We start from the raw sequence: 26951 nt of genomic DNA, 5'->3' as shown, positions 1-26951 counted from the left end.
AACTCTGTGTAAAAAAAAAGACTTTACCCCTGACGTCTCTCCTAAACTTCCCTCCCTTCACTTTGTATAGACGTCCTCTGGTGTTTGCTGATCCTGCCCTGGGAAACAGGAACTGCTGTCCACCCTATATACACCTGTCAGAATCTTGTAGATCTCTATTAATTCTCCTCAATGCCCCAAAGAGAAAAGTCCCAGCTCTGCTAACTTGCCTCAGTAGACATGTTCTCCAATCCTGGCAACGTTTCTGGTAAACCTTCTTTGTCCCCGCTCTACAGCTTCCATATCTTGTAATAAAGTAACTAGCCATCACACAAACTTCCCTCCCCTCCACAAGAGGGGGGCAGGGGAAATGTAGGGGTGGGGAGAAGGAAGGAGAGCCTTACCTGCGCTTTCTTGCTTTTGGTCACAGCCTGTAGGGGGAAGAAGGGAGAGAAAAGCAGTTAAATTGCAGCAGGAGAGACTCTTCGGAGGAGCAGAGGCAGAAATGGAGGGGGGGACCTGGCCCCTTGAGCCTTGCCCCACCACTATCTCCCATAATCTGGGCGGTGAAGTGATGGCAAAGCAGTTTATCATTCCCAAAAAGCACAACACCCCTCCCAAAGCACACACACGTGTCCAGACCCCACACATCCTCTCCAAAACACTGAGCCCAGCAAAACATGTGCACACCAAACACACTCCCACGCTCCACCCACTGCCCCCCCGTCACCCCCCACCCCTCACCCTCCAATGGTCAGCACTGAGGTTGGGATGAATTTGAGGTCTCTGGGGCTGTGAGGATTTTATTTGTTTCAAGGAAAGGCGATCCAATACTTTCACGTTGCTCCACACAGCGATGAATTCCTGGATCGGACTCCCTACTGAGGCCTCGCAGCACTGTACCCAGTCCGCACCCACATTCCCACCGGAACAGTTGGAGTGGGAAGTGAGATTCCTACCTGCTGTGCCTTTTTTTTAAAAACTTTATTTATTTGTTCAAAATCAAATAATATATGACATATACAGCAATTAAACATGAACATTTTTTTTATATATAAAAAAAAGAAAAAAAAGATTCCCCCCCCTTCAGCCAACTCTCCTAAGGAGAGCCATAAAAAAAAGAAAGAATATTAATGAAAAAGTTAAATATACATATTAAAATTTAGTCAATATAAATTGAAATGTAAATATTCTGAGTATAACAACCACTTATTAATAAAAAATTTATAATTATCATGTGAAACATATGTAATTTTTTCCATTATTAAACAATATTTCATCCATTATGCCATCTATTAATATCAATCATATTTGTATCTTTCCACGTCCTAGCAATACATTTTTTTGCTACGGATAAAGCTAAATATACAAAAGCAAGCTGAAACTTATCTAATCCCAAGCCTTTCAGAGGTTGCAAATTACACAATAAAAATACTGTTGGATCTAAAACTACTTTAATCTTATACAGATATTCTAAAAACGATGGAATTTTCTTCCAAAAAGGTTGTATATGTATACATGACCAAACAGCATGAAAAAAAGTTCCAACCGTATCACCACATCTAAAACACAAATCTGATTCATTAAAACCATATTTTTTAAATTTTTCAGGTGTCAAATATAATTCATGTAAAAAATTGTAATTAATCATTGCATAATGTGCGTTTATCAATCTAGTTACACTATCATAACTGATATCTAACCAATCCTCTTCAGAAAAAATAAAACCAGTATCTGCTTCCCATTTAATTTTAGATCTATCCCAACCCTTTTTATCCATACCATCCTGTAATATTTGATACATAAATGAAATATAACCCTTCTCTGGTACCTTCATAAGAGAAGTCTCAAATTTAGTCATTTTAGGTAAAATCATATCTCTACCAAACATACATTTTACCAAAGATCGAATTTGATAATACAGAATTCTTATCAATACCAAAATCTTCCCTCATCTGATTAAAAGATAAAAACATCCTCTTTAAAACAATCTCCCCAATTTTTCACACCTTTAAATCTCCAATGCAATAAACTTCGATTATGTATTGAAAAAGAAATAAGTTGATTATTATACAATGGAGTCAAAGCCAATAATTTACCCCGTGAACCTATCATTTTCTTTATCCATAACTTAATTAAATGTTTTAGTATAGGCACATTATATTGTTGTAACAAATTCATATTCCACCTAAACAAAAATTTATGTATTTCAAATTCAGAAATACTTGCTATCTCAATTTTAGCCCAACTAGGAGGCCATACCAAATCCATCAATGAACTAATAAATTTAAGTTGGGCCTACCTTCTGTGCCTTCACCAGGTCCTTTTCGATGTTGGTGGACTTCAACCGCAGTGTGTTCACCTCTGCAGGAGGAAGCGAGAAAGGAGGGGAGCTGGGATGAGATTGAATTCACCTGGGATTGATCGCTGCTGATATCTAAAGACAAGAACCACCTCTCGTCATCTCCCACACTTAACCAATAAACTCTCAGAGACTCTGGTGTGCAGGGCTACTTCTGCTGGAATGTTGAAAGCAGCGACTTGCAAAGGTCCCTTCACACAATCCCGGGGTCAGTCACAGAGTGAAGCTCTGTACCATTCCATCATACACTCTCTGGGGGCGGGGGGGGGACAGTCGGACACAAAGTGAAGCTCCCTCCGCACCACCCCATCACACACTCCCAGGTTTGGACACAGAGCGAAGCTCCTTCCACACTGTCCCGTCACACACTCCCCTGGAGTCACAGAGTGAAGCTTCCCCCACACCATCCCATCATGCACTCCCAGGGTGAGACACAGGTTAGACTAAGTTCCTTGCTATCCCTCACCTGCGCTCTGCTTACGGAGTTCATCAGAGAGATGGTAGTTCTGGGTCCTTAGTTCCAGCAGCTGTGCCTGGGAGTCAAAGGCAGAAGAAAAACAGGATAAAGGCATTAACTGGGGCAGACACATCGCATCCCAACTCACTCTCAGAGGCGTTCGGTTGCAGATACTTTACCACCTGCATACTCCTCCAGGTCAAGCTGTGGACGACAAGACCATGCTGTCATTGTGCAGTCTCAGCTGATGAAAAACCCATCTTCCCCAAACACCATTGATACAAGGCCTGTCTCATACCTCAACTTACTTCTCATATCCTGAACCTGGTGGTGCGGGTCCTATGACCCCTACACCTCTTTCCTGATAGCAGCAGCGAGAATAGAGTGTGTGCTAGGTGGTGTGGGTCTTTGATGATTGCTGCTGCTCTCCAACGGCAGCATTCTCTGTAGATGTTCTCAATAGTGGGGAGGGTTCAGAGGAGGTTAACAAGAATGATTCGTCATACAAAGAGCCTGTATTTGTTGGAATTTAGGAGAACTTCAGTGCAATATTTACGTGGCATGCTCAATGTGGAAGTTACTGCAAAGCCTTTACAGTGCCAGCAATCGGGACAGGTGCTCAAATCCCACACTGTCTGTAAAGAGTTTGTACATTCTCCCCATGTCTGCGTGGGTTCCCCAGAGGCTCCAGTTTCCTCCCACCATTAGAAATGTACCGGGGGTGTGTAGGTTGAAGTAAACACACAAGGTGCCGGAGAAGCTCAGCAGGTCAAAACATGTCCTTTACACAGCAAAGGCGGACGTTTCAGGCTTGAGCCCTTCATCAAAGTAGGAGAAAACACTGGCAAGCGTCCGAACAAAAGAGTGTGGGGCGGGAGGTGCAAAGTCAGGAGATGATAGGTGGAGAAAGGAGGGGGAGGGGGGACAGCAGCAATGAAGGGGGAGGGGGGACAGCAGCAATGAAGGGGGAGGGGGGACAGCAGCAATGAAGGGGGAGGGGGGACAGCAACAATGAAGGGGGAGGGGGGACAGCAACAATGAAGGGGAGGGGGACAGCAGCAATGAAGGGGGAGGGGGGACAGCAGCATTGAAGGGGGAGGGGAGGATGTCTGGATGAACTGGAAAGACAGAAAAGGGGGGAGAGAAAAGAAAAGGAAAGCAGGTTTTGCAGTAAAATCAAAGCCCTTTCAAACTGCCATGTAAAAAGCACCCCAATTAATCAACAGTTAGAAAGGATCCAACCCAGTCAACCTCATTGGAATCCAACCAGGTCCACAACATCTCACTTGTCAGGAAGGCACAACAGCGACTGTGCTTCCTGAGATGACTGACGCAGGCCAGACTACTGGCCACCATCATGCCAACCTTCCATGGGTGCTCTGCCAAGAGCGTCTTGGCCAGCTGCATCACAGTGTGATATGGTCACTGCAGAGAAATGGATTGGAGGTCAATCCACAGGACCGTAAGAGCAGCAGAGAGGATCATTGGAGTCTCCCTCCCCTCCATCGACGTGATCGACTGAGATCGTTGTCCGAAGAGGGCACGCAAAATTGTCAAGGACCCCTTTCCCACCCTGCACATGGCATCTTTCAGCTGCTCCTGTTGGAGAAGAGACAGAGCCAACACCGCCAGGCTGAGGAACAGCTTCTTCCCACGGACAGCGAGAACGCTGAACGACCAAAGGAACTGCTCACATTAATTGTCCAAGACCTTTCATATTTACAAAACAATTCAAGCACATCAGCACCTCGAATTCCTCAGGAGTTTGCAGAGGTTTGGTATGATACCAGAAACCCAGGTACATTTCTACAGAGGTGCGATGGAAAGTTCACTGACCGGCCATATCACAGTCTGGTACAGGGAACACCAATACCCCTGAACGCAAACCCTACAAAAGCTAGTTGACATAGCACTGGACACTACAGGGAAAACCCTTCCCCAATGTCGAGAACATCTACAGGGAACACTGCTGTCGGAGAGCAGCAGCGACCATCAAGGACCCACACCACCCAACATACACTTTTCTCGCTGCTGCCGTCAGGAAAGAGGTGTCGGTGCCACAAGACTCGCACCTCCAGGTCCAGGAACAGTTGCTCCCCCTCCACCATCAGACTCCTCAAGGACAAACTCAACCAGGGACTCGTTTAAGGACTCGCACTTAGGCACTTTTATTGATTTTCTTTTTGTTCTCTCTGTATTGCACAGTTTGCTCACATTCGTTACCAGTTGACAGCCATTTGTTTACATGTGTACACTGTGTACAGATAACTTTTGCACGACCAATAAGTGGTAATTCTGCCTCACCCGCAGATAAAAGGAATCTCAGGTTGTTTGTGATGTCCTGTGTGTACTCTGACAATAAATCTGAAATCAATACATTTATTTATTTGTAAAGATCACAAAATAAAGGAACAGAAGTAGGCCATTTGGCCCATCGAGTCTGCTCCACAAATCCACCCAAGCTGAACTGTTCTCACCTCAAGGGCCTTTTCCCCTTGATCCCCTGACTCATTCTCCCCCCACGACCTGACCTCCACAGCCACAAATCCACAATACTCTGGCTGAAGAAATTTCTCCTCATCCTGCATCCTCTGGTCCTGCATTCACCCACATAGATTCTGTCCAATCCTTGCAGTGTTTAAAATGTTTCGATGACATCCTCTCTCATTCTTCTACACTCCAATGAAGGGCTGCTAAACCAGGAATCATCCTGGTAAATCTTCTCTGGACTCTCTCCTACATCCCTTTTCTAAGAGAAGGGGCCAAAACTACACAGTTACTCCAAATGAGATCTCCCCAGGGCCCCATAAGCCTCATCAACACCTCCTTCCCCTCATACATTCTTCCCCCTGAAACGAAGGTTAACATAGCATTCACTGTCTTTACTGCCGATCCAACCTGGTTCTTCACCTTTAGATGATCCTGCACGAGGACCCCCGAGTCCCTTTGGACTTCCAAATTTGGAATTTTCTCCCCCTCCACATAATCTTCTGCCCGTTTATTCCCTCTCCCAAAACATCCAAGTGAACATTTCCCAACCTCCTATCTCACCTGCCATTTCTTTGCCCACTCTCCTAAACTGTCCTCGTCTCTCAGCGTCCCTTCGGTTTCCTCAACATGTCCTGCTCTGCCACCCATCTTGATGTCATCTGCAAACTTGGCCACAAAGCCATTCAACCCACCATCATCTAGATCACACATGTCAAACTCAGGCCCACGGGCCAAATTTGGCCCGTGATATAATTATATTTGGCCCGCAAGATCATATCAAATATGTATTAGAGCTGGCCCGCTGGCCGCCACGCCAGTATAGTGCATGCACAGCTAATACTACAAATCCCAGATTGCTTTGCAAATGCATTGGCGCCGGCCCGTCAGCCCGCTAATCGCCCTCACCTCCTCTCTTTACTTTCATTAGCACCTGCGACCTGTCGCCCAACTCACATGTAACTTATGAAAAATGGCCAAACGAAAGACAGAAAACAGGACCTTTCAACACAGGTGGGAGGCAAACTCTGACCCCAGAATTTGACGAATTTGCATCTAAGAAGAGATGCCAAGTATCTGGTTTAGACCCAGGTGCATCAGAGTAAATCACAGTGTAGCAAGTTAAGCTTGGATTAATATTTTCTTTGGTTAACTTTGGACTGTTCATAGTTGAAAGATTGGATTTTCATTGAAGCAAGTTGTTAATTTTTTGACTTGTTGGCTTGTGAAAAAAATACTTTTAAAAGGAGCTTAAAGGCTATAGAGAAATATTATTTATTGAATATTTTATTTCTCATTTGTTAATGCTTCTTCTGGAAAGAGTTTAACTAAAACTATTATTAAACATTTATTTTAATAAGAAAAAGTTTAACATTACATATGTTGAAAGAAGAGAAAACATGCAGATGTTGTTGAAAATTTCAATAAATATTTAGTTTGGCCCACGACTTAGTCCAAGTTTTTAAATTTTGGCCCTCTGTGAATTTGAGTTTGACACCCCTGATCTAGATCATCAACGTACATGGTGAACAGAAGCAGCCCCAACACCGACCCTTGCTGAATGCCACTAGTCACCGGCAACTCACCAGAAAAGGATCCCGTTATTCCCACCCTTTGCTTCCTGCCTGTCAGGTAATGCTCCACCCAATCTTAAGATCTTCCCTGGAATTCCATGGGCTTTCACCTTATTAAACAGCCTCTTATGCAGCATCTTATCGAAGGCCTTTTGAAAATCCAAACACACAACATCCACAGCCTCTCCCTCGTCCATCCTACTTGAGATTTCCTCAATGAATTTCCCTTCATGAACCCATGCTGGCTTGGACCCATCATGCCATGCCCCTTGAGGTATTTCACAACCTCGTCCTTGAAGATCAACTCCAATAGCATTCCAACCATCAACGTCAGACTAATAGGCCTATAATTTCCTTTTTTCTGTCTCCCTCAACAGTGAAACTACATTTGTGACCATCCAATCCTTCAGAACCATGTCAGAATCTATTAATTATAGATGAAATACTTGGGCTGCATGTGTACGGTTGGGCTGCATGTGTACGGTTGGGCTGCATGTGTACGGTTGGGCTGCATGTGTACGGTTGGGCTGCATGTGTACGGTTGGCCTGCATGTGTACGGTTGGCCTGCATGTGTACGGTTGGCCTGCATGTGTACGGTTGGCCTGCATGTGTACGGTTGGCCTGCATGTGTACGGTTGGCCTGCATGTGTACGGTTGGCCTGCATGTGTACGGTTGGCCTGCATGTGTACGGTTGGCCTGCATGTGTACGGTTGGCCTGCATGTGTACGGTTGGCCTGCATGTGTACGGTTGGCCTGCATGTGTACGGTTGGCCTGCATGTGTACGGTTGGCCTGCATGTGTACGGTTGGCCTGCATGTGTACGGTTGGCCTGCATGTGTACGGTTGGCCTGCATGTGTACGGTTGGCCTGCATGTGTACGGTTGGCCTGCATGTGTACGGTTGGCCTGCATGTGTACGGTTGGCCTGCATGTGTACGGTTGGCCTGCATGTGTACGGTTGGCCTGCATGTGTACGGTTGGCCTGCATGTGTACGGTTGGCCTGCATGTGTACGGTTGGCCTGCATGTGTACGGTTGGCCTGCATGTGTACGGTTGGCCTGCATGTGTACGGTTGGCCTGCATGTGTACGGTTGGCCTGCATGTGTACGGTTGGCCTGCATGTGTACGGTTGGCCTGCATGTGTACGGTTGGCCTGCATGTGTACGGTTGGCCTGCATGTGTACGGTTGGCCTGCATGTGTACGGTTGGCCTGCATGTGTACGGTTGGCCTGCATGTGTACGGTTGGCCTGCATGTGTACGGTTGGCCTGCATGTGTGCTATGTCAGATTGTGTGTCTGTGTGTTTTGCAGAGAGGACCGGAGAACACTTCCATCATTGGGTTCAACTTAGACAATCTGATGACAATAAACTTGACTTCTTACTACCACCCAATATTACAAAAACAGCTTCTTCTTCTCCTCCACAATCAGATTTCTGAACAGACAATTAACCACAGACACAACCTCACTCTCTTTTTGCACCAACTCATTTATTTTTAAATGTAATTTATCGCAATATTTGCACCTGAAACACAGGACATCACATACAGCACAAGGGTTCTTTATCCTATGGGCACGGCAGAATTGCCACTAATTAGTAATGCAAAAATAAACTGTACTCAACGTAAACGTGTAAAAAAAAAATGTGATGTGCAATACGGAGAGAGGGAAAAAAATCAACAGAGAGAGAAAAAAAATCAATAAAGTCTGCACCCAGTCTAGCTGGAGAGCACCCAGAAGGAAAAATCAGGTGGTGTTCCTCCAATATTTGGTCTTGGTGGAATGGTACACGAGGCCATGGACAGACATGTCAGCGCAGGAGTGGGGCATGGAATTGAAGTGGTCAGCCACTGGGAGGTCCCTGTCACCAATGCAGATGAAGCGAAGGGGTTCAGCAAAGCAATTGCCCAGTCTGGTTGGTGAGTGCCCAGACAGAAAATCAGGTGGTGTTCCTCCGATTTACGGGTGGTCTTGGTGGGACGGTACACGAGGCCATGGACAGACCTGCAAGTATGGGAGTGTGGCGCGGACACACACACACACAATGAATACAGAAAATGAGGACAAATTTATCAGTGCATTATAAAACAACTCAATAAATTCCTACAAAATGTGAAATCTATGCATGAATATATAATGAACACGTGCATACATAAATAGAATCACAACTGGTTACACCCACGTGTACTAATTCATACAAATAAACAAGGTGAATATTACTCCCTGAAAGTTTTTCTTTTGTTGACAGAGGGGCAAAAAGGATTTGTATTGAACCTTGGAACAGACAGAATGCCGGTCTGTTCTGAAAACTAGGGGGGAATGAAATGCCCCCTCCACCACCCAACTCCATTCCCCCCACCCCAAACTGATCAGAATAAACACACCGAGCCCCTCCAGCACCACACCTCCCCCCCACCCACCAAACCCTACATCCCCACCCACCTCCAACCCCATCACCCAAAGCCCTCTTCCTCCCCACAGCAACCTCTTCCGCCGTACTCTCAGGTACCCCATATCACTCCTGCCTTCCCTCCATCCGCCTAAGCCCATTACCCACCCCATAACTCCTTCATCCCTACTCCCTCCCCACTCCATAATACCCACCTCCTCCCATCTTCCATTCTCCCCTATGCCCTCCCCACTTTCAACCCACTCCCACTCTCCTTACCCCCACCAACACCCAAACACATCCATCCACCCACCTACAAACACTCACTCCTCATTCTTAACCCCCTCCATCACCCATCTAACAGTGGGGCGCTCCCTCCTCACCATCCCCGGCGGGGACCTCCCTCCTCTCCCATTGGGGTGCGCCCTCCCCACCCCTTTAACAGTGGAGCGCTCGCTAATTTCCCCCACCAATCTCTCTCTCTCTCTCTCCCCTTCCCCCCCCCCCCCCTCCCCACCCCGAAGCCGGGCCCCTGCACCCTCCCCCCCCGGCCTGGGCCGCTACTCGAGACCGGGGACGCGGCGGCGGCCTAACAGGACGGAGGGGCGGCGGAGCCTTCACTCCCCTCCTTCTCCTCCCCCTCAGGCGGCGTAACCTGGTTCCCCCCCCCCCCACTCCCGGAGCGAGGCTGGAGGGTGGTGGAGGAAGGCTGGAGCCCCCTCAATCCCTCACCTGCATCCTCTGGAACTCCTCCTCGGACAGAGCCTGCGCCATCTTGCTCACTTTGCCCGACGTGGTGCGGGAGGCGCCACCAACCACAACAACAAACCACCCCTTTCCGAGTGGGAGGCAATGATACCTTCCCTGCCCTCCCGATCAATGTTGATTGATCACAGTCACCGTGAACCGAAGAAACAAACAGGTCACCGAGGGCCAGCGGTCCTCGTGGGGGCGACTTTCTTTTTTCTTTGGCTTGGCTTCGCGGACGAAGATTTATGGAGGGGGTAAAAAGTCCACGTCAGCTGCAGGCTCGTTTGTGGCTGACAAGTCCGATGCAGGACAGGCAGACACGGTTGCAGCGGCTGCAGGGGAAAATTGGTTGGTTGGGGTTGGGTGTTGGGTTTTTCCTCCTTTGCCTTTTGTCAGTGAGGTGGGCTCTGCGGTCTTCTTCAAAGGAGGTTGCTGCCCGCCAAACTGTGAGGCGCCAAGATGCACGGTTTGAGGCGTTATCAGCCCACTGGCGGTGGTCAATGTGGCAGGCACCAAGAGATTTCTTTAGGCAGTCCTTGTACCTTTTCTTTGGTGCACCTCTGTCACGGTGGCCAGTGGAGAGCTCGCCATATAACACGATCTTGGGAAGGCGATGGTCCTCCATTCTGGAGACGTGACCCATCCAGCGCAGCTGGATCTTCAGCAGCGTGGACTCAATGCTGTCGACATCTGCCATCTCAAGTACTTCGACGTTAGGGATGAAAGCGCTCCAATGGATGTTGAGGATGGAGCGGAGACAACGCTGGTGGAAGTGTTCTAGGAGCCGTAGGTGATGCCGGTAAAGGACCCATGATTCGGAGCCGAACGGGAGCGTGGGTATGACAACGGCTCTGTACACGCTAATCTTTGTGTGTTTCTTCAGGTGGTTGTTTTTCCAGACTCTTTTGTGTAGTCTTCCAAAGGCGCTATTTGCCTTGGCGAGTCTGTTGTCTATCTCTTTGTCAATCCTTGCATCAGATGAAATGGTGCAGCCAAGGCAGGTAAACTGGTTGACCATTTTGAGTTCTGTGTGCCTGATGGAGATGTGGGGGGGGGCTGGTAGTCATCGTGGGGAGCTGGCTGATGGAGGACCTCAGTTTTCCTCAGGCTGACTTCCAGGCCAAACATTTTGGCAGTTTCCGCAAAACAGGATGTCATGCGCTGGAGAGCTGGCTCTGAATGGGCAACAAAAGCAGCATCGTCTGCAAAGAGTAGTTCACGGACAAGTTGCTCTTGTGTCTTGGTGTGAGCTTGCAGGCGCCTCAGAATGAATAGACTGCCATCCGTGTGGTACTGGATGTAAACAGCATCTTCATTGTTGAGGTCTTTCATGGCTTGTTTCAGCATCACTCTGAAGAAGATAGTAGAGGGTTGGTACGAGGATGCAGCCTTGCTTTACGCCGTTGTCAATGGAGAAGGGTTCGGAGAGCTCATTGCTGTATCTGACCCGACTTTGTTGGTTTTCGTGCAGTTGGATAACCATGTTGAGGAACTTGGGGGGGCATCCGAGGTGCTCCAGTATTTGCCAAAGCCCTTTCCTGCTCACGGTGTCAAAGGCTTTGGTGAGGTCAACAAAGGTGATGTAGAGTCCTTTGTTTTGTTCTCTGCACTTTTCTTGGAGCTGTCTGAGGGCAAAGACCATGTCAGTAGTTCCTCTGCGCGAAAGCCACACTGTGATTCTGGGAGGACATTTTCGGCGACACTAGGTATTAGTTTATTAAGGAGAATCCTAGCGAAGATTTTGCCTGCAATGGAGAGCAGCGTGATTCCCTTGTAGTTTGAGCAGTCTGATTTCTTGCCTTTAAAGAGCAATTAAAGGGGAAGGGGCCACTTCACCTATTTAAAGGAGATCTTTTGGTATCCTATTCTGACATCAAGGAGAGGGTGGGAGTCCAGGGAAGTGAGGGAGCTCCATGCTGTGGGAGGGGTGGGGGTGGAGGAGGGAGCTCCGTGATGTTGGAGGTGGCTTCGCTCTGCGGGAGGGAGTTTCTGAATGTGGTGGGTGGGTTGCACAGAGGCTGAGAGGTGATGGACAGAATTTTTTTTAACCAAATACAGACTATTCATAATAAATTATTTGCAAATTGAAAATAATTCAACGTCTCTTCACCCTTAGCATTTCCATCTCTGTCCACTGTTACTTTCAATATCAATTCACAAAGGTGATCATTCGGGGATCAGAGGTTCTTGGGAGTCACTATCGAGAAGGATCTTTCCTGGATCCAACACACTAATGGTATCGTTTAGAAAACACACCAGCACCTCTCCCTTCTCAGGAGTTTGCGTAGGTTTAGTACAATATCGGAAACCCCGGCAAATTTCTACAGAGGTGCAGTGGAAAGTGTTCTGACCAGCTGCATTGTGGTCTGGTATGGGGACACCAATGCCCCCCACAAGAATAAAGCCCTCCAAAAGGTTGTGGAGACAGCCCAGGACATCACAAGCTAAACCCTCCCACACCATTGAGAGCATCTGCAGGGAACGCTGCCATCGGAGAGTCCCAGCAATCATCAAAGACCCACATTACCCAGCACACGCTCTGTTCTCACTTCTGCCATTGGGTAAAAGGTCTAGGGGCCACAGGACTTGCACCACGAGGTCCAGGAACAGCTGCTACCCCTCCACCATCAGACTCCTCAATGACAAACTCAATCAGGGACTCATATAAGGGCTCTTACTTGTGGACTTCATTGATTTTCCGAAGGGTCCTCAGGCGCTGACCACCCCGGATGTTTGGATCTGGAGTTCAGGCAGCCGACGGATTGGATGGGAGTCTGTGAGGCTGTGGGAGCGTTGGAGGCATCTCTGGGGGTGAAGGGGGAGAACTCTTGCTTCAATGGACGCTGCAAGTCCTGCTGAGCTCCTCTGGCATTTCACTGTTATTTTTATTGTGGTAGAACAAATTATTTAATTTTCATTGGTGTATTTAAGGAAATGGAGATTATTTTTTAGAAATGTTTGTGCCTGCAATGCACAATGCTGCTGATGCAAAGCAACAAATTTCATAACACGTTCATAACCAATAAAACCTGATTCTGATTCTCGTCTGCTTTTCTTATCCTGCAGAGTCACCTCCTGGTGAGAGTGAAACGTGGAGGTGTGCAGTGTATGTGCATTCAAGTCCACCCCCCCACTGATCACGGATCCGGGAGTGTTTGTCAAACCCCTGTTTATAGTGCTTAGTAAGGTCCACCTCTCACTGATCAGGGGTCTGGGATTGTGTGTAGAAACCCTGTTTATAGTGTGTGGTAGGGCCCACTACCCACTGATCAGGTGTCTGGGAGTACATGTATATGTATTTCCGTCCACCCCCCATTGATCAGGGGTCCAGGAGTGTGTGTCGAACCCCTGTTTATAGTGTGTTGTATAGCCCACCCCCCACTGTTCAGGGGTCCGGGAGTGTTTGTAGTACCCCCGTTTATAGTGCGTAGTAAGTCCCACTCCCTACAGATCAAGGGTCTGAGAGTGTGTGTAGAACCCCTGTTTATACTCTGTAGTAGAACCCACCCCCTACTGATTAGAGGTCCTGGAATGCATGTCAAATCCCTGTTTATAGTATGTAGAGCGCTTTCATCCCTAACGTCGAAGTACTCGAGATGGCAGAGGTCGACAGCATCGAGTCCACGCTGCTGAAGATCCAGCTGCGCTGGATGGGTCACGTCTCCAGAATGGAGGACCATCGCCTTCCCAAGATCGTGTTATATGGCGAGCTCTCCACTGGCCACCGTGACAGAGGTGCACCAAAGAAAAGGTACAAGGACTGCCTAAAGAAATCTCTTGGTGCCTGCCACATTGACCACCGCCAGTGGGCTGATATCGCCTCAAACCGTGCATCTTGGCGCCTCACAGTTTGGCGGGCAGCAACCTCCTTTGAAGAAGACTGCAGAGCCCACCTCACTGACAAAAGGCAAAGGAGGAAAAACCCAACACCCAACCCCAACCAACCAATTTTCCCCTGCAGCCGCTGCAACCGTGTCTGCCTGTCCCGCATCGGACTTGTCAGCCACAAACGAGCCTGCAGCTGACGTGGACTTTTACCCCCTCCATAAATCTTCGTCCGCGAAGCCAAGCCAAAGAGAAGATGTAGTAGAGCCCACCTCCCACTGATTAAGGATTCCATGAATGTGTGTAGAACCCCTGGTTATAGTGTGTAGTAGAGCCCACCCCCTGCTGATCAGAGGTCCAGGAGTGTGGGTAGAGCCCATTTATAATGTGTGAGCGGGGTCATATCGCCTGCGTGAATTAGTAATTGTGCAGCGTTTAATGTCTTCCCCCGTTTATTTCTCATGTGTTATTAATGTTACCTGCGATTGTAACCCATGTGTCCAGCCTTGTCTCTCTGTGAACCCACCGAACCTTATAGTATTTCTCAATACAACACTCCCCAACCCCCATCCCCACCCATTGAGTTGGAGAGTGGTGGGAGACGACCCTACAGAACAGTAGCCACAGCAGCAGTTCAGCAGCTGCAAGTGACTTGCGGTTGGGGATTCCGCACGGGAACCAGGCATCGAAGCTGAAATTCGAGACGGCATCGAGGGCGGGATGGGCTCCCGAATGGGCCTTGGTCGCTGAAGGTGTCGTGATCATGTCGGAGGTTTGGATCTGGAGCTTGGGTTGTCGATGGATCGCACATGAGTCTGTGCCAGCTGCAGAGGCTGCGGGAGCACGAGGTGAATCCACGGACACTTGGGGACTCTGAAGGGATTCTCATTTGCTTCTCTTTCTCCTATTGTTGGAGGCACTGGGTGGTACTCACTGTGACTCTTCAGCAGGGAAACATTGAAGCATATAGTATTATAGAACACCAAACTCTACAATACACTCTTTGGCCCTCGATCTTGTTCTGACCCATATATTCCTTCCTAAAAAATGTACTAAACCCTCCCTATCCAATAACCCTCTATTTTTCTTTCATCCAAGTGTCTGTCTAAAAGTCTCTGAAATGCCCTCAATGTTTCAGCCTCCTCCACCATCCCTGGCAGGGAATTCCAGGCACCCACAACTCTGTGTTAAAAAACTTGCCTCTTACATCTCCCCTAAATTTCCCTCTCTTCATTTTGTACTAACGTCCAGTGGTGTTTGCAGATCCTGCCCTGGGGAACAGGTACTGGCTGTCTATTCTATCTCTGCCTCTCAGAATCTTGTAGACCTCTATCAAGTCTCCTCTCATCCTTCTAGACGCCAAAGAGAAAAGTCCCAGCTCTGCTAACCTTGCCTCATAAGACTTGTTTCCCAATCCAGGCAACATCCTGATAAATCTCCTCTGCACCCTCTCCATAGCTTCATTTAAAAAAAATATTTATTACTCATAATAAATCATACAGTTTTATGGAGTCCAGAGGACCCCAAAAACCAGCAGCATTAGATATGCCTGAAAACACAGGGTCACTTAAACAAAAGTAGTTTTTAATTATAATTGAACAAGAAAACAGAATTAAACTTTAACTTATTACTATCAACTTACTTAACCTACCTACTTAATCCCCCCTCTAATACTAAGTGCAGGTGTGTGTAATGTACATTTAAGATTAGAAAAGTTCTTTGGATCACAGTCCAATCTCACTGCAGGCAATGCTTGTACTGTGCACAGAGGTTAACATTAATAAAGTTCACCAGTCTTTGGTGCTTAACAGTGTGAGAAACAGAAGTACCTTCACAGAATTTGCTTGAGACAAAAATGGAGAACAAAGAACTTTTATTATACTATTACAACAATGCAAAGTTGGGTGCTTCCCCTTACCCTGGGAATACACACAGATACTGAGGCTGACCCAACTTTTATACATTTCATTTCAGTACAGAGATACCTTCCCCCTAACATTCTTCTGCCTCCTGGATTGGTTTAGCATTAGGTAATTCTGCCCAATGGATTCTAACTTCTTATCAGTTTATGTGCCTTCCTGCAAACTTGTTAGCCAGGAAATATCATGTCTTTGATCTTTACTCATTAATCAATCCCCAAGACTTGCTAAAGCTATTTACTTGCTATCCTGTTTTGAAGATCCTTATTTTATTATACTTTTATAACCCTTCCTCCCATTCCAGCATCCCTTCACCCTGATTTAACCCATAATACTTCATTTCTAATGAGCACTTGCTTGACTCCTCACATTCCAGTATCCCTTCACCTTGTTAACCCATAATACTTCATTCTTAATTAGCACTTGCTTGACTCCTCACATATCCCTTACAACAGGTAAATGATTACCACTCAGGAGGGTTCTTGCTGGTTTTCCTTTTCCAGGACATCCAGAATTGATTCCTTCTCAATCTGTCTTGCTAACGAAACTTGCCCCCTTCAGGGTTCTCCAGATGATCCTCTTTCTTTCAGGTCACCTTTCAGACTGCCAGCCTTCTCCTTTGACCAGACAGCCTTCCAAAGTTTTCCAGCTTTGTCCTTCAGGAACTGATTTCAGTGTCTCTCCTCTCTGTTTCACTCCCTCCCTCTCTGAGAGCAAAACAGTTCTGCCTGCAAGGATCACATGCTCTACCAGACAAGCTGCTGAATGTTGCTACTTTGTTGCTCCTCTACAAAAAGCATTCTGCAAAAGACCTGCAAAAACTGGTTTGAAATGTGTGTGTGCAAGCTGCTCTAACAATTCCTCCCAAGCTAGCTCTAAATACTCTGTCACACAGTCAGAAACAGAATACAATAGCCGCTTTCAGATGTTCCACTCAAGATTAGATACCTGCAAGCGCGGCTAGCAGAATCCATCTGGCACGTTTAGGTGGCCACGAAATGGACGGCTTTCTGGCACCTAAACGTGCCAGCCGACTGCTAGCCATCTATCAGCGTTACCGACTACTCGGGACAGCAGTCTAGGCCCCACCCACGCTGCACTGCCATCCACAGAATCGGGAGCATAGAGGTCAGAAGGGAAATACTTATGGAGATGTTGTCTGCCTGTTTTTGCATCCAGAATGAGACACGCAAAATACTGCGTGAGGTCATGAAATTTCTTGATGTTCTTATCAGCTCCATGCGATATCAAGAGTGCGTAAGTGAAATAAGAGTACAAATACTGTGAAGGTTGTTTGCCAGCACGCAGCAGATGGAATTGGAAAGGCTTGTGGCGCATAGGCTTCACAGATGGATGTGGATGCAAATTCTTCATCTCACTCAGCTGGCCATGATCACAAATCGGTCTCTGTGGACAGATCCTAGGGGGCTGCATTCTGGAGTAATGTCATCACCAAATTTGATGACGACGAGTGGAGGAGTCACTTCCGTATAATGCGGGGCACCTTCAATTTTGTGCTGGAAGTCATTGAACCTCACCTGAAGCCTCATAGAGCAGATGGCCTGCATCCATTGGTCCCGGGAATTCGACTGGCTGTGGCCCTGTGGTGGTATGCAACCCCTTGTGAGTATTGATCCATCAGTGCCATCTTTGGGATAGGCATCAGCAATGTGTGTAAAGTGGTTCGGGAAGTGACACCATCCTTGAAGGGTGTCCTTGGGAAGCGTTTCATCTCCCTGCCAACTGGTGCATGGCTCCAGGAGACAATTGATGACTTTGCGGAAGGGGGCTACCCCATGTGTGCTGGCGCCATCGATGGGTCGCATATTCCTATTATCACCCCCCGCGTGGATCCCTCGGCCTACTACAATCGCAAAGGGTGGCACTTCATGGTTCTGCAGGTGGTTGTTGACCACAATTTTGGGTGAGTTGCAGTCTCCCTTTTTTTTGGCCTCTCCCTTGTCCTTGTTCACTGGTACAGCCAACCCCATTTATTCTGTTGCAGCTTCTTGGACGTTTTTGTGGCTTGGCCTGGCCGCACGCATCCTTGCCACCTCCCTTCTGTACAGAAAGGCGGATGATCAGGGTGGATACCTCTTTGAATGTGACATGAGTGAATACCCTTCCATGTGACTGGCGGTAATGGCGGGCATGTCGGAGCACTAACAACATCTCTGTATTTTTCTCCACACAGGTGTCCAGGAATGTTGAAGGAGTGGAGGTCCCAGCTCATCTTGTGGGTGATGCAGCATACCCCCTTAGAACCTGGCTGATGAAGGGCTTCACACAGCAAGTTCTGGATGCAGACCAGTGAAGATTTAACAAGGTGTTGAATTCCGCTTGGATAGTTGTGGAGCTTGCCTTTGGCCGTTTGAAAGGCCACTGGCACTGTCTTTCCAGGTGTCTTGATGTTTCCACTGCATTTGTCCCAGATGTAGTGTTTTGCCTGCTATGTGCTGCACAATATATGTGAACTCAACAAGGAGAACTTTTTGCCTGAGTGGCAGATGGTTCCAGCAGATATCCCAGCTCCCAGCACCCAGGACAATAATGATCCCCAACCCACAGCAGTGCAGGTCCTACGTTTGGTGATTATGTCAATCCTGTAGGGGGATGGATCTAATGGAGAGCCAGCTTGAGGCAGGGTTGTCCAAAACACCCAATAACCCAACTCTGACCACCGCCTTCTCTCCCCTCCCAGCCCAACCCTAGCCCAAATGCTGTGACAACAATGAACAGCTGGGGCACAAATGTCATAGTTTGATCAGAGAAATAATGAGGCTGCAGAAAAATGTTTTTTTTCTTTAATAAAACCAATTTGTCGATAATACTTGCAGAATCTCTCATTGAACTGAGGTTGAAAAAGGGCTGCATACATAAAACATTGAAACAATCTCTTACATAACTGATGTCAATAAGGGTCCGTAAACATTAAAAAAAATCTAAAACTTTCTCTTTTATAACTATGGTTGATAAAGGGCTGCAAACATTAAACACTGAAACATTATCGTACATAACTGAGGCAGGTAAACATTTAAAAACACTGAAACTTTCTCATATATGACAGATAGATAACGGGCCGTTAACATTTAACAATAATAGTGCAAAGGATGTACGTTTTGTATCATGGAACAGGACAAATTTGTCGATGACCTCCCCATCAAGCTGGTAAACAAACTAATGACAAGAAATATTTTAAGAATATACACTTTGAATCCCCATCACCAGCTACAGAATTGCACAATTTGACAGCAGAAGTGGCTGGTGACTGGGGGCAGCATTATCAAGACTTATTCCATACTTGAGAGGAATGAATGAGGAGTTGGGGAAGAGGAGGAGGAGGACCAGAAGGGGGGTTGGGGAGCCATGGCTGCACCCCAACATCTCCAATCTCTCTAGGTATCCACCACCGTTACCTGATGGTGTGGAGCGGTATTGAGGTCCAGCAAGATGTGGGGAGGTAGATGGACTGTGAACCATAGGGGTGTGAGTATTGATCCATCAGTGCCATCTTTGGGATAGGCATCAGCAATGTGTGTACACATTGCTATCCCAAAGATGGCACTGATGGATCAATACTCACACCCCTATGGTTCAGCAAACAAATGCTGGAAGATGGGCGACTGGTTCTCCATTGCTGCACTGAGGTGCTCCATGGCGGTTGAAAGGCATATCGCTGTCTGGAGCTACTTGTCACCCTCTGAATGCTGAACAGCACTCTCATGCCTCCTCAATTCAGCTAGCAGCTCTCTCTGCTGCTCCACAGCCAATTCAGCTCACCAATGGTCCCTCTCTCCTTCCTCCTGTTCAATGGCATTGAACCTGCAGCTTCTTCGCAATCACTTGGACCTTGGTTGATCTCCACCTCTTACTGAGGATCAAATCATGAAAAGTGCATCAGTACCTAAATAATGTGGTTCTCAGTAAATAAATCCCCTTTAAAGCTAAAACACCTGTGTCCACCGGTGAGAATGCCGCCTCGCTACTTGCCGAGTCCGCGGGAGGTGATATGGTTTCCTGGGTGCCATTCCAGGTTGTGCCTGTTACGTCCTCGATGGAGTCCGGCACCTCCTGGGTCAGTATCTTTGTTGTATCTTCTATGCTGCTGGCAGCTTGAAATGCCTCTGCGAAGCGATCCTTTAAGGAGGGGATCTCAATTGCACTGACAATGCTAAAAGGTTCAGCTGAGCAGCTGGACCCACAGATGGTTTGGCATTGCTGGAAAAATTTCCAAACCATTCTTCCCCTGCCACTCATGTGATTGTGGTCCAGGATGGCATGAAATTTTTTCCTTAGATTTTTCAACTTGGTGACTACCTGACTTTTGGTGCATGCATGGTCACTGGCTGAGAGTGTAGTAACCACTCTCTCATATGTGGCACCATCCCTCACAGTCCCCATCAGCTCCTTCTCCTGTGCTTCCTGTGTTAAAACCTCCAGCAGAAGCCTAACCTCGGTGTCAGACCAATTTGAGACCATGGCTGATTATTTGGCTGCAAAAAACTGAACTGAGATCACCACAAAATTGCTAAATGACTGTTGCATTTTCAAAAATTGTGCCCAGAGTCGATGGCTGATGATGTCATCATGAGGTCCTCTGCCCGCACCCCGGCAGCCCAGCCACTTTCAGCTGCCACACTCGATGCTGCAAGCAGGCTAGTTACACCTCTCGGAGAAGGGTTCGGTGAGAAACCCTCCTGACTGGCTTTTCCATTTTCAGATGTCCACCTGACAGCCACACAGAATACTCCTGTGCAGCTTTACAGTTGGGCTTGGTGGCCACCTGAAAACGGCTAATGTTTATCCCCTATAATCCCCCACCCCCAACCCTAACCCACCCACCCCTCCAAACCCCCCAGAAGAAAAAGGAAATGAATAGACAATAGAAGCTGAGATCATCTCACTTACCAATCATCAACTATTGCCAAGGTTTGGTACAACCCCAGCACCCGTGGGAAAAAAAACTATTACAAATTCAAACCCATATATTTCATATATGGGCCTCAAACCTTAACAAAAAGGGAATAATTATTACATAATACCACCATTTCATACTTAAATCAGTCTAATTTTTCCAAGTAATTGCCAAACCTTTTCTTGCCACAGCTAACGCCAATCTCAAAAAGCAATTTGAAACTTATCCAATTTTAATTCCAAACTCCATTTTTTTAATATAACCCAGTAAAAATACCATAAGGTCAAACAAAATTTTAAATTTAAATAAACCTTCTAAAAAAATCCTTAATTCTATTCCAAAAAGTATTCACTGTCTCACACAACCAAGTAGAATGTAATAAAGAACCAACTTGCTTATGACATCTAAAACATAAATCTGAAGAAATAAAGTTATAGTTCCTTAACTTCTCCTGTTAAATATAACTGATGTATAAAATTATAATGAACTAATCTATATTTTACATTCATTAATTTAGTCATACTGTCCTCTCATCCAGTCATCCTGAGAAATAGACAAATCTTTTTCCCATCTAAGCCTAGATTTATAAATATCCGTCTTAAGCATCTTATGTTCTAAAAGAGCATACATCTCAGAAATAAATCCCTTCTTACCCCATCAGTAAGTAAACTTTCAATTCTAGGCCATCTAGGCAATTGTACACCCAAAATTATCTAAAAATAAGGCTCTAACCCGATAAGTAAACAAAGTATTCGAAGAAATTCCATATTTCTCCTTCATTCTTTGAAATGAAATACAAAACCCAGCCTTTACCAACAGTCCTCTACCAATTTTAAATCTTTCTGTTCCCATATTTTTGAAAGCTTATTATTTAATGAAAAAGAAAAAGTTTATTTTGATTCAAATGAGTTTTAGCTGATATTTAACCTTCAGTTCCTTCATTTTTCTTACTCCATAATTCCATTAAATGTTTCAACACTGGTAAATTATAACTCTGTAGAAGCATAAAATTCCATTTAGAAATAAAATGATCCATTCTCTTCTCATTAATCTGAAACAATTCAATCTTAGCCCAAACCAAGCAAGAGTTTATCCACTTCAAATATTCTATTGATAAATTTCAATTGCGCTGATTCATAATAATGTTGAAAATTAGGAAGTTGCAATAAATCCTTGCCATTTTACTTTTCCATAAGAAAGTCCTCACCAAAGCATTCAAATCTTTAAAAAAAATTTGGGGAATTTAACATGGAATAGAATGAAAAAGGTATATGTGGAGAAAGATATTCATTTTTACGCAATTTACTCATCCTATCAAAGTTATTGGTAAATCTTTCCACTGATTTAAATCATATTTAATTCTAGACAATAAAGGTAAATAATTTAATTCATATAAATGATTATAATTATCATCAATTATAATTCCCAATTACTTAATTTGATCAGACCACTTAAATTTTGCAATATATTTATAAGATGAATAATCCACATCAGCCAAAGGTATTATTTCACTCTTATCCCAATTAATCTTATAACCTGATAATTCTCCATATTGTTCCAGTCTCGCATGCAGATTCACCAATGACTGCATGGGCTCTGTTAAATACATCAAAACATCATCTGCAAATAAATTTATTTTATACTCATCTGCATTTTCCTTAATACCCTTAATATTACCATCTTGCCTAATCAACTGAGCTAAAGGTTCAATAAAGAATATAAATAGAGCTGGCAACAAAGCTGTCTAGGACAGCTTTGTCTAGTCGATCTATACAATTCAAATGAAGAAGATACCTGTCCATTTGTCACAACTCTAGCCGATGGATTTTTATATAAAGCCTTAACCCAGCCAGTAAAGATTGGTCCGAATTTAAACTTTTCCAACACTTAAAAAAAAAGCCCCATTCCTCTCTAAAGCAATGGTTGGCCTGATTGCCCCTGAGAAACATTAATTAAATAAATCAATTTTACAATATTATCAGCTGAATACCAATTTTTATTAAAACCAACTTGATCTACATGGATCATTAAATATTAAATATTTAGCTAATCTATTAGCTAGAACCTTGGCAACAATCTTATAATCCACGTTTAATAATGAAATAGGTCTGTAAGATCCCACTTTTAATGATCCCTATTCTTCTTAGATATTACCGTAATAAGCGCTCTAGAAAAAGAATCCAGAAAGAACCTGTCACCATCGCCTGCTTCAAAACATCCATCAATAAAGGAATCAACAGATCCTGAAATTCTTTATAAAACTCAGAAGTGAAACCATCCTCTCCTGGGGATTTCCCACCGGTCATTGACTGTAGCGCTTCCTTCATGTCCACAACAGTAAACAAAAACATCTAAGTCTTTAATCTCTGCATCCTTTAAAGATGGTAAAGCCAATTCAGACAAAAAGGTGTTGATTTTAGCATTACAGTTTTTCATAAAATAAACTAAATTCATCATTAAATTCATCCTGAGGTTTATGTATTCAATGTGTCACGTCTAATAGCATTTATTGTCCTAGAAGCCTGTTCAGTCTTTAATTACCATACTAACACTTCATGAGCTCCTTCACCCAACTCATAATAATGTTGTTTAATCTTCTGTAATAACTTCTCAAATGAAGTATACCACAATTTCAAATAGTTAAACAAACTTTTTTTAGTTTCTGTGGCATCCTGCTGTACTTCTTTCTCCAAAGTCTCTATCTCTTTCTCTAAATGATTCATCATCCAAATATTGGGTTTTTTTTTAAATTTTAGCTGTATAATAATCTGTCCCCTCAAATAAGCTTTCAATGCATCCCATAAAACAAATTTACTATCCACCGAATCCACATTTATTTTCAAAAATGACTATGATCCCTAATAAACTCAATAGTCAGAGTTTTTCAACAACATTGAATTAAACCACCATCTATACACATTCTCCATTATCTCAGAACCAGTACAAGTAATTAACAGCAAAGAATGATCAGAAAAAAATCCTACTCTTATATTCAAACTTAAAAATTCTTCCTTATAATTGCACTGATACTAAAAATAAATCTATTCTAGAATAAGAATCAAAATAATCATCCCAAGATTAAACCCTCAGTAGGGTTTAACTTCCTCCAAATCTCAACCAAATTCATATCCTTCATTACCGTCGTTAACTGTTTAGCCATCTTTGTCTTGACTACCGATTTTGAAGATTTATCAAACAATGGATCCAAACAACAATCACCTCCAACCAATATTTTTATCATATGCCTGATTTAAATTAATAAAAGAATCCACCATAAATTGTTCATCATCTACATTGGGAGCATAAGTATTCATTAAAGTCCAAGCTTCTGAAAAAAATTTACAATTAACAATCAACAACCTACCAACTGCTTCAAAAACTGAATCCAACTTTTTATGAATTAAAATTGCAACACCTTTCTTTAGAATTAAAAGAATTATAACTTCCCCAACCCAATTTCTCTTTAACTTTTTTAAAAAAAAATTTATTTTTCACACTATAAACCACATTGATCAAGATACATACATTTTCCTTTTCAAATATATACAGTGTCGTTTTCTCCCCCCCTCGCTCTTCCCCTCCCACCCTCCCTACCTCCCCTCCCATTCATTTAAAGTTCAGAATCTAAGATACATTAAACACGTCAAACAATGTTGTCACTCAATAAAAACAAACAAGAATTTCCACTGAGTCAATTCTTTTCATTCCCTTCTCCTTCTGTCATTTTAGGTGGCAGATGTCTCCGGTAGGTTTTCTCTATTGTGTTTCATGTATGGCTCCCATATTTGTACAAATATTGTAATATTATTTCTTAAATTAAATGTTATTTTTTCTAATGGAATACATTTATTCATTTCTATATACCATTTTTGTATTCTCAAGTTATCTTCTAATTTCCAGGCTGACATAATACATTTTTTTGCTACAGCTAGGGCTATCCTAACAAATCATTTGTGCACCATCCAAATCAAGTCCAAATTCTTTGTTTTTTATGTTACTTAGGAGGAAGATCTCTGGGTTTTTTGGTATATTACTTTATGTGATTTTATTTAATATCTGGTTTAGATCTTCCCAAAATTTTTTCACTTTCTCACATGTCCAGATTGCATGAATTGTTGTTCCCATTTCCTTTATACAGCGAAAACATCTATCAGATACTGTTGGGTGCCATTTATTTAACTTTTGAGGTGTAATGTATAGCCTGTGTATCCAATTATATTGTATCATACGTAACCTCGTATTTATTGTATTTCTCATAGTTCCTGAGCATAACTTCTCCCATGTTTCCTTCTTTGTCTTTATGTTTAGATCTTGTTCCCATTTTTCTTTAGTTTTACCATTTGTTTCCTCATTCTCCTTTTCTTGTAGTTTAATATACATGTTTGTAATAAATTTTTTGATTATCATTGTGTCTGTAATCACATATTCAAAATTACTTCCCTCTGGTAACCTCAGACTGCTTCCCAATTTGTCCTTCAAGTAGGATTTCAGTTGGTAGTATGCCAACACTGTATCGTGAGTTATATTATATTTATCCTTCATTTGTTCAAAGGATAATAATTTATTTCCTGAAAAGCAATTTTCTATTCTTTTGATCCCTTTTTTCTCCCATTCTCTAAAGAAAAGGTTATCTATTGTAAAAGGGATTAGCTGATTTTGCGTCAGTATTAGTTTTGGTAGTTGGTAATTTGTTTTATTCCTTTCTACATGAATCTTCTTCCAAATATTGAGCAGATGATGTAATACTGGAGAATTCCTGCGTTGTACCAATTTTTCATCCCATTTATATATGTTCAGGTATCTTCTCCCCTATTTTATCTAGTTCTAATCTAGTCCAATCTGGCTTTTCCCTTCTTTGATAAAAATCTGATAGGTATCTTAATTGTGCAGCTCTATAATAATTTTTAAAGTTTGGCAGTTGTAAGCCTCCTTGTTTATACCATTCTGTTAATTTATCTAGTGCTATGCTCGGTTTACCCCCTTTCCATAAAAATTTCCTTATTATTTTCTTTAACTACTTGAAGAATTTCTCCGTCAAGTGTATTGGCAATGCCTGAAATAGGAATTGTATCCTTGGGAAAATGTTCATTTTAATACAGTTTATCCTTCCTATTAGTGTAAGTGGTAAGTCTTTCCAATGCTCTAAATCGTCCTGTAATTTTTTTCATTAGTGGATAATAATTGAGTTTATATAGATGGCTGAGGTTTTTATTTATTTGTATACCTAGGTATCGTATTGCTTGCATTTGCCATCTGAATGGTGATTCTTTCTTAAATTTTGAGAAATCCACATTATTCATTGGCATTGCTTCACTTTTATTTGCGTTAATCTTGTATCCCGACACTTCTCCATAATCCTTCAATTTCTTATGTAATTCTTTTATTGATATTTCTGGTTCTGTTAAGTCTACTATAACGTCATCTGCAAATAAACTGATTCTATATCCCTTGTCTTTTACTTTTATCCCTTTTATTTTATTTTCTGTTCTTATCAGTTCTGCTAGTGGTTCTATGGCTAACGCGAACAATAAGGGCGATAGTGGGCATCCCTGCCTTGTTGATCTGCTTATTTAAATTGTTTTGATATATATCCATTTACTGTCACTTTCGCCAATGGCCCCTTATATAATGCTTTAATCCAATTAATATATTTCTCTGGTAAACTGAATTTTTGTAGTACTTTGAATAAATAATTCCATTCTACTTTGTCAAAGGCCTTCTCTGTGTCTAAAGCAACCGCTACTGTTGGAGCTTTATTTCCTTCTACTGCATGAATTAAGTTAATAAATTTACAAATATTGTCTTTTTTTAATAAATCCAGTTTGGTCTAGATTTACTATTTTTGGTACATAGTCGGCTAATCTGTTTGCTAATAGTTTAGCTATTATCTTATAATCTATGTTAAGTAATGATATTGGTCTATATGATGCTGGTGCGAGTGGATCTTTCCCTGTCTTTGGTATTACTGTAATTATTGCTGTTTTGCATGAATCTGGTAAGCTTTGTGTTTTATCAATCTGGTTGATTACTTCCAGGAGGGGAGGAATTAATAAATCTTTAAATGTTTTATAGAATTCTATTGGGAATCCATCCTCTCCTGGTGTTTTATTATTTGGTAGTTTTTTTATTATCTCTTGTATTTCTACTATTTCAAATGGTTCTGTTAATTTATTTTGTTCTATTTGTAATTTTGGTAGTTCAATTTTAGTTAAAAATTCATCTATTTTGTCTGCTTTCCCTTCGTTTTCAGTTTGGTATAATTGTTCGTAGAATTCTCTGAAGTTTTCATTAAT

At 43.6% G+C, this 26951-nt stretch overlaps 1 protein-coding gene across 3 annotated transcripts in view; it reads right to left on the bottom strand.

Annotated features, from left to right (window-relative positions):
* The window catches only part of gripap1 (GRIP1 associated protein 1), an 88307-nt gene extending 78228 nt beyond the window's left edge, over positions 1 to 10079 (bottom strand). For all 3 annotated transcript variants that reach the window (XM_069929109.1, XM_069929110.1, XM_069929111.1), the window contains exons 1-4: positions 9982 to 10079; positions 2808 to 2874; positions 2282 to 2343; positions 384 to 410 (exon numbers count right to left, since the gene is read on the bottom strand). In XM_069929109.1, coding sequence (XP_069785210.1) covers positions 384 to 410; positions 2282 to 2343; positions 2808 to 2874; positions 9982 to 10023 — 198 coding nt within the window. In that variant the 5' untranslated portion in view covers positions 10024 to 10079. The remainder of the gene's footprint in view (positions 1 to 383; positions 411 to 2281; positions 2344 to 2807; positions 2875 to 9981) is intronic.
* Between the last annotated feature and the right edge of the window lie 16872 nt (positions 10080 to 26951).

The sequence above is a fragment of the Narcine bancroftii genome, chromosome 3, assembly GCF_036971445.1.
Source record: "Narcine bancroftii isolate sNarBan1 chromosome 3, sNarBan1.hap1, whole genome shotgun sequence".
Lineage (NCBI taxonomy): Eukaryota > Metazoa > Chordata > Chondrichthyes > Torpediniformes > Narcinidae > Narcine > Narcine bancroftii.
The sequence above is the reverse complement of the archived record's forward strand: the minus strand, read 5'-3'. Positions and strand labels throughout refer to the sequence as shown.